At 39.0% G+C, this 8,935-nt stretch overlaps 1 protein-coding gene across 2 annotated transcripts in view; it reads right to left on the bottom strand.

Moving 5' to 3' along the window:
* Positions 1 to 2,372: 2,372 nt before the first annotated feature.
* The window catches only part of LOC136882117 (U2 snRNP-associated SURP motif-containing protein), a 238,506-nt gene continuing 231,943 nt past the window's right edge, over positions 2,373 to 8,935 (bottom strand). For both annotated transcript variants that reach the window (XM_067154643.2, XM_067154642.2), the window contains one exon: positions 2,373 to 3,448. In XM_067154643.2, coding sequence (XP_067010744.2) covers positions 3,106 to 3,448 — 343 coding nt within the window. In that variant the 3' untranslated portion in view covers positions 2,373 to 3,105. The remainder of the gene's footprint in view (positions 3,449 to 8,935) is intronic.

Below are 8,935 nucleotides of genomic sequence, written 5' to 3'. Positions count from 1 at the left end.
TAACTAACATCACCACTTGTTGTACAGCTACTAATTACCAGATCGTCACCTAAGTTTGAGATAAGATCACAAACCCTCAAAGGCTTCCCAAGAAAACAGTTGTAAATGTAAGGCCAAATCTAGACTTGCAGTCAGACAAAAAGAACAAACTCCCTTGGAAAAGACCTCTCTTGGGTTGCTTGTCTTGGTCTCCTTTTCTGAGGCTGACCTATCGGTGTGTATTATATATCCTTTTCTCTTTTCCAATGACAAAGACTGTACAAGTAATTTTGGACCAAGTGGGATGCTTTTTTTCTATATAGGTATTATCTTAACTGGTAAGCTGCTGCTGTAATAATAATAATAATAATAATAATAATAATAATAATAATAATAATAATAATAATAAAAAAAATACAGGAAGGCCAATTTCAAGGAGTTCAACCTCAATATCGGTAAAATTAAGACAGTGCTGCTGATGGCGGTGATTAGAAATGGCCGACCAGCAAGCATCAAACTAAACTTACAGATTGTCAATTGGAGAGTGTGAACAGTTTCAACTGCCTTGGTAGTACAACTTAACATATGTTCCATATGTTCTACAGCCACTTCACACCGATAGTGTCGAAACATACACTTTTTTTCAAGAGACACGACAAGCTCCTGAGGTCCACTGCCCAGGACAGACAAGTTAAGAAATGAGGTCGTGCGGAAAGAAGCTGAAATAAAGACATCTCAATTGCCAGCACACGCAGACTAGGGTGGTTTGGATATGAGCCTACAAGAAGAGCCCGAGAAAGGTAGAAGGGAAACGATGGTTGGAAAAAACCGCAGGTCAAGACCGATAACACAGCTATGGGAAGGATACTGGATGATGATGTGAAGAACAAGTGGAAGAGGCTTACGAACAAACTGGGACTGTATAATAATAATGATGATGATGATGTAGTTAAGAACACACAAACTGCAATAAGTTAATTATCAGTCTGCACCAATGAAGGTTGAATAAACAAGGTTCTAGAATTATAAATTATTTCCCATCCATCTAAAGTCCTCTTTTTCTTAACTCCTTGATTTCCAATGTACTGAATTCTAAATAATAAACAAAGATAGAATACAGACAACAGCCGAGATGGGTAGGAGAAATATAGGGAAGGACAGAAAGACATACATACATCGACGAACCTATCCCATTTCAAGGCCAGAAAAGCATAATGTTGTTTATATTCACATATCTCGTTCATACATGCAATATTAGCTGCTAAATGTTAACAGGTGTTAAGACAGAGAGTTTACCTTTGACTGGACAAAAGATATATGCCCCTAAATTGGAAGAAAGGAGTTTCAGAGAGTAGTCTTTAAATTGCATCGTGAACAATGAGACACTGCACTGATCGCTAAAGTTCACTCCATTTAAATCAAGAACTAACTCCTATGGTGTGGTAAACAATTCAGGTCGATCATACCTCTATACTAGTGATACACGTTCTCGAAGAGTGAACGAACATTTATATATTTATTATGCACATCTTAAGATTGAGTTGATGTTGTAAAAAAATTACAATCAAATTTTCTTGAATTCTTTTGAAAAGATAGAAACAAAATGAATCAACTCAAAGAAAAAAAGTTATATTCAAAATTCTGTAAAGAAAATACTTTCTTCATGTAATGTACTTATTAATAATTTAAAGTACATTAACTGCTGACATCAGAACCATACAGAAGTCTTCAGAACCAGTCATGATGCATGATGACCACTTTGTAACTCCTACCTCAATACTATATGGAAACAAGTGAACAGAAACATTTTTCACCAATGATACAAACTTGGTGTGGAGTGAAGATGTCCCTCAAAACAGAAAAAGTGTGATATACCACAATCTGGGTAATGAGCAGAGGAGAGAAGAACAGGATCCAGGTCAGTAAGATGACAATAGAAGTAACAAACATGGATAAGATGGGAAATGAGTAGGTTTGCAAGTGAACCCATTACAGGGTAGGATCAAGGAATTATGGCACAGATGTTATGGACATGTGAAGAGAATAATGAAGAAGAAGATTATGATATCCACAAAGATGCATGAGATGGGAAACCAAGGGACATATAGCTGTACGGAGTGGAGGACTGGACCAAAGTGACGACAGAAATATGATGGAGAAGCTAATGTTCTAAACAGACTAGCAAGTGGCTGGAAGCTGTGCAAGGTGATTATGAACTCCCATCCCCCAGATGTCTTCAAAGGTAAACTTTCCATAACTCTCCCGTGGATAATGTTTTCCTTTATCAGCTAATATCGTGTTTATCAACTACATGTTGTGTGCAGTTTTCAATGATAAGAACATTATACCTCCAAACAGGATATGCTCCTCATTAATAGAATAAAACAGTGCACTATAATATAATAAATTATCACTGGTCAACAAGGAGGAAAACCTCCCACCTGCCCATGGATGTCATGCCATTTTATTCTACTAAGTCTGTACATAGAATCTGTGAAATGGCAGTGAAAAAAACAAGTTTTCTGCGGCTCGTCTTGCAAGAGCGAACATCACACAAGTGGCTGTTAGTCCTGAAGTGCAGAACATGTCAAAATACAAAAAAAGCATGTTGCATACTGAAAATAAAAAGCTGCACACTAACGTTTTTAAATAATGGTAAAAAGTCAGGAGCAGCACACCAGAGTTTTTGTTGTGTGTTGTCAGACCCTTGTCTGCTTCCTTCTTGAGACTAGTTTGGAAAGTAAAGGGAGCACGTGATGTCAGGCTCTGTCCTTTCCCGAGCAATGCCATGCCTGACCATACTTCACAGATGCAGTGTACTGTACAGACTTGACACATGTGTGCCTGCCAATACTATCCTTACACTGATGGAGAAATTTATCACATGGATTTTAAAAGAAAGTATCAAGCTCGAAATCAAACAATCAAACAAAGAAGCATGTTGTCCCATCTCAAGTGCATCAATAAATGGTCAAAACCACAACTACGTTTTAGTCTTGGGAAAGAGATAACATCTTTGAAAGATAGTACATGAAACACTGCAGTGGCATAAGTCTCTTCTCTTACTGCAATAAATGCTTATCAATTTATTACTCAACAGTATGATACAGGACAGAAGAGTTGATTCTAGTATTTATGCTTGTGCTTGTGTTTTCTTGGTGGCGTAGACGGCGATGAAGTTCTGTGTTTGGAGCGAGGTGATAAGGAGGGTGACGATCCTCGTCGTTTGCTGCGAGGCGGTGACGAAGGAGAATTAGATCCGCCGCGACGCTTGGAACGAGACGAGGGAGGACTAGACGGAGAGCTTCGTCTCTTGATGCGTGGTGGAGACGGCGGAGATATGGCTCGGTGCTTCACCCGCGGAGGGGACAACGACGAGGGCCCACGAGACTTCTTACTGCTGCTACTACTGTGCGGTGAACGTGACCGATGTGACTTCCTACTGGACTGTGGACTCCGGCTGCGAGATCTAAAAATATACAACCAATTTCAGATAAGAATAACAGAACTTTCTACTGTATCATCAAGCCATACAGAGCGATAGGAACAGGATGGGAATACACAATAGGATTAATACAATGCCAAGTCAATGTGGGAAGAGAAGACAAGGACAACCTCCACGTCTCATCAATCCCAGTTCTTCTACCATCGGCAAAACTTTTAGTGACACTTCGTTTTATGGAGGTGAGGAGTAAGGAGGAAGCTCAACTCTTCCAGTAAAACTGCCAACTGAATGAAGTGAAATCTGAATTGCATCGATAGTGTGATCGATATGAATTTTCCAAACCTGTATTATCTAAACTCCACAATTGCATCAGAAACGCACTCATGTATATAGTCTTGTTGTGACAACTTTTGACGACTGAATGCAAGACGACTTCCACGTTTTCCATCATACAGATTAAATCAGGCTTAAAATGTGCTTTGTGAAATCATAATTTTGTTTATAACAAATTTCAAATTTTTTAAGGAAAAAATAGACACACAAGTATCATGTACAACCTACCTACTTCCTTAATCACTTTCATTACAGATATCTGATACTGCCTTTGAAAGTTCAGGGAATTCCTCTTCGCATCGCATTCATGTTATGGCAATTCCGACCTTGCGTTTTTTGTGCACATCTGAATGCCTTTCTTGTACTGTACACATTTTTAGATTATCTCTGTTTTCACGCCAACGCCGATCGTTGGCTTTAGTTATGCTGTATTTTCTTGCAGCTGCACAATTATTCTTTATTTCTGCGTGTTTAAACCATTAACTTAGAACTGGCATCATAATATTGACGAGAACCCATTAAAAATTTGCCCACAATACCTGTGCCACGTGTCTATACAATGATCCATAACAAAAATATTCCTGCTCACTCACTCACTCTTTATGCTTTTGAGGGATGTGAAGTTCTCGGCCGATCTCACAATCCTCTTCCATCCTTTCGATCTTGAGCCTGCTCTTCCCACTTTTCAGTTTGGAGGGTCCGGCTTACTTTGTTGATCTCCTTCTTCCAGGTGCTTTGGGGTCTTCCATTGAGAGATCTATTGTATCGATCTACTGGTGCTCTATTATCCTGCATCCTCAGTACATGTCCAGCTCAGCGCAGTCTGTTGGATTCTATCACACCCATTATAGTGTGTTGTTGAGAGAAGGTATAAATCTCATAATTACTGTAGATCTTTTCTGTCAGCTTTGAGAGATAGGATCGAGCCATGGGCCAAATATTTTTCTATAAATTTATTCTCGAAGACTTGTAACTGCTGCTGCTGCTCTTTCTTGTAGTGATGGGACATTCGATTCATTTGATTCCATTAACGTTACTGAATCGATACAGTGATCCGATTCACGGCTCATTGGTCACTGCTCCTACTGCATCTGTGTAGTATGTGCTGGTAAGACAGCAGCAACAGCATTCAGTGCTCGCAGCTACCATCTGGTCTTCATACTATGAACTCCTATCTTAGAAAAAATGCTAGATGTACAGTAGCCCGCTGGTTTTCTGATTCAACATACTGTTATTGCGTCTGTCCACATATGATTTAAGTCTTGTGCAACGATGTGACATATGAACTGAGAAAATACTGAGCCGTTCTTCCCAATATAAAACAGGTACTTTTGAGTGGTCATGAGCATGACCCATAGTCATAGGGCAGGCTAGAGTCTAGTTTAATTGTCAAATGTCAACTAAGTTATAATACTAAGATTCATTAAACTAATAAATAGTATAACCTAATAGCCTACCTACTTACTAGCTACTTCAGAATTATGTTGTGACTACCTTTTTTTAATACTGCAAATAAATCCATCTATTATTTAAACCTCGCTGTAAGAAGAGGACAGTGAATGCAAATGGGTATTATTTTCAAATGAGCTGAGCTCGAGTGTCCATTATAGCATACGATTCTTTCAGTGTAGCATGGCTCACTGTATGTCTCGCTGCGGTGAGCCGATAAGGAGCCGTGCGTATCTTGTGTCTTATTGAGCCGGCTCGTTCACGATTCTTTCCGTGTGCCATGGCTCACTGTATGTCTCGCTGCAGCGGAAGCTCGGCTTTCCGCGTGTCCATTGAGCCGATAAGGAGCAGTGTATCATGTGTCTCAGTGAGCCGCGCTCGTTCACGATTCTTTCGACGTGCCATGATTCACTGTCTCGCTGAAGTGGAAGCTCGGCTCCCCGTCAACATCCAGCGAGTGCGCCACTCAGCACTGTCCGCTGGGAGTAAGCTGAATCGTGTGCCGTGAGCTCGCCATTCCTGTGAATCGATTCACTAGGACACTTGAATGAATCGATACACTGCTTCGAATCATGCATTCAGTAGCCAACACTACTTTCTTGGTTATACTCTATGTCTCGGAAGTACTGGTCGAATGATTGTATTGTAGATAATCATTTTTGCATTCCTTGTTAAAAACCTGGGGCCTAATATAGGGCTCATAGAGTAAAATGCCTTATTTGCATTCTTAATTCTAGCTTGGTGTTTCTGTTGCCTTCGGTTTTGCTCATTGATTAATACACCAAGGAATTTAAGCTCCTCTACTCTTCTACATATACTGTATATTTCCCAATTTTCAAAGCCAATCTGTCAAGCTCCTCATGATTCGGTCTCTGTACAACCATGTAATGTGTCTTTTTATCATTCACCCGTAAGCCAATTTTTGCTGCCATTTCCTCTAGTTCCACAAATAACAGCCTAATTTCTAATTCACTGCAGCCAATAAGAACAATATCATCCGCATATGCAAGGACTTTATGTTGTCTCCCAAATATGATGCCAGCAGCTACAAGAGCTAATTTCCTGATAATCTTCTCCAGTGCAATGTTGAATAGAAGAGGAGATAGTGCATCATCCCCTTGTTTCAGACCAGTTTTATTCTGGAAGGAACTTGACTTTCTGCCCTCTTGATTCACTCTATAAATCTGTTACTTTTACTAAATGTCAGGTACAACTGGCTGCCACTAGATGCACATCTCGCTTGCCGGCTTGGATCGGCTTCAATGGCTAATGATCAACGTGCTAGACTTGGATGTTGAAAGTTAAAGAGGTTTGTGCACCGTGTTATGGCCTTTCTTACCTTGCTTTTTTTTTTTTTTTTTTGGTGCACATAATTCACAATTTCATCCTCGACTTCTTTAAAGCGTCCTTGTTGCGGGCCACTAAATGCATTTTTTGTACAGCAAGAATTTCTAAGCCATCTCTGTCTTCACGCTAACGCCGAACATTGGCTTTAGTTATGCCGTAATTTCTTGCGGCTGCACAATTACTCTTCATTTCTGGGTGTTTAACAACCAAACTTAAAATTGGCATCATAATATCTATTAGAACCCGCTAAAAATATGCCACGTATCTCTACAATACGAAGATCCATAATGAAAATATTTCTGCTCTCAATAAACCTGTTACTTTTACCAAGCGTCAGATACAGTAGATGAGTTATAATTCTGCCAGTGAGTAGTGGTGGCCTTTCTAAGAATCTGACGGGTCGCATCCATGTTACAAGATATTAGAATCATTCCGCATTGACGGTTTTCACTTTACAATGGCGAAAAATGAAAGTATCCTCCAAATCAATACATCATATATTCCGTCATTAGACGGAGTAAACAAGATCAGACATGTTTCGGCTCGTTTGAGCCATCTTCAGTGAAAAAAATTAGGGGGGTTGGAATAATTTACATAATATGAGTTGAAAAAATGCTAAAAAACATAATGAAAGCGCAAATGAAAAAACAAACAAAAGAGAGCCTATACGGAAACAAAATTAGCACAAATATACAATATTTACATCAATATGCAGAGCAAAAAACAACTTATTGTGACAAAATTCAGTGAAACAGGTGTTAATTTGAAATAATAATAGATACTAAAAACTGCGTTAACCTAAGAAACAAGGGAATGAGAAAACAAATGATGTAGATGGAAATGAATGATAGTAGCACATGGTGAGGTTGTGGACCTCATAGTTTACAAACTATTGGTTTATAAAAATCACAAAACAGTTTGAAATCGCTGTCAAAATCATCTTAGTGGAAATCCATCACATCAAACTGGTCAGGAGGAGAGCGGGAGCAAACATTTTGAGAGAAACCAAGCCTGAATTAACCTGCAGGCGAAAAGCCTGTGATAAGGAGAAAAAACACCATGAAATTTAAGGCTTTAGAAATAGCAGCATTCTCAATATCTTCTCAATATAGCGGTCCCTTTCTTCATTATTGTTTCATAATGTTGGCTGGTGTTTTGCCTTATTATAGAGGGGTCAGAAGAGCCGCATATAGAAATATGAGAAGCTGTGTTAGGTGGAAGATAGATGCATAGTCCACCTAACACAGCTAACACAGCTTCTCATATTTCTATATGCGGCTCTTCTGACCCCTCTATAATAAGGCAAAACACCAGCCAACATTATGAAACAATAATGAAGAAAGGGACCGCTATATTGAGAAGATATTGAGAATGCTGCTATTTCTAAAGCCTTAAATTTCATGGTGTTTTTTCTCCTTATCGCAGGCTTTTCGCCTGCAGGTTAATTCAGGCTTGGTTTCTCTCAAAATGTTTGCTCCCGCTCTCCTCCTGACCAGTTTGATGCGATGGATTTCCACTAAGATGATTTTGACAGCGATTTCAAACTGTTTTGTGATTTTTATAAACCAATAGTTTGTAAACTATGAGGTCCACAACCTCACCATGTGCTACTATCATTCATTTCCATCTACATCATTTGTTTTCTCATTCCCTTGTTTCTTAGGTTAACACAGTTTTTAGTATCTATTATTATTTCAAATTAACACCTGTTTCACTGAATTTTGTCACAATAAGTTGTTTTTTGCTCTGCATATTGATGTAAATATTGTATATTTGTGCTAATTTTGTTTCCGTATAGGCTCTCTTTTGTTTGTTTTTTCATTTGCGCTTTCATTATGTTTTTTAGCATTTTTTCAACTCATATTATGTAAATTATTCCAACCCCCCTAATTTTTTTCACTGAAGATGGTTCAAACGAGCCGAAACATGTCTGATCTTGTTTACTCCGTCTAATGACGGAATATATGATGTATTGATTTGGAGGATACTTTCATTTTTCGCCATTGTAAAGCGCATCCACGTTAGTACAATTTGAATCACATTTCCTGCGCAGCTGGGGCTCCAAGGTATATTTTTGTTCGTGTGCGGTAAAGGAAAGCAGTGTGGTTACCGCGGTAGCTGCCAATGGTGTTCATTAATGTTAGGTCGCGAATGCAAGATGACCCTTTTGATTTTTCACATGAAATTCGAAGGGAAAAAAAAAGTCTTGAATTTAGAGAAATACGATATTTTTTCTCAGCCCTAATGAGTCCTTTTTTCTTTTTTATGATTTGCTTTGTCGCACTGACCGAGATAGTCTTTATGGCGACGTTGGCATAGGAAAGGGCGAGGAGTGGGAAGGAAGCAACCGTGGTCTTAATTAAGTTAAGAGTCCCTGAATTT

Source organism: Anabrus simplex, chromosome 10, assembly GCF_040414725.1.
Source record: "Anabrus simplex isolate iqAnaSimp1 chromosome 10, ASM4041472v1, whole genome shotgun sequence".
In the NCBI taxonomy this organism is placed as follows: Eukaryota; Metazoa; Arthropoda; class Insecta; order Orthoptera; family Tettigoniidae; genus Anabrus; species Anabrus simplex.
The sequence above is the reverse complement of the archived record's forward strand: the minus strand, read 5'-3'. Positions and strand labels throughout refer to the sequence as shown.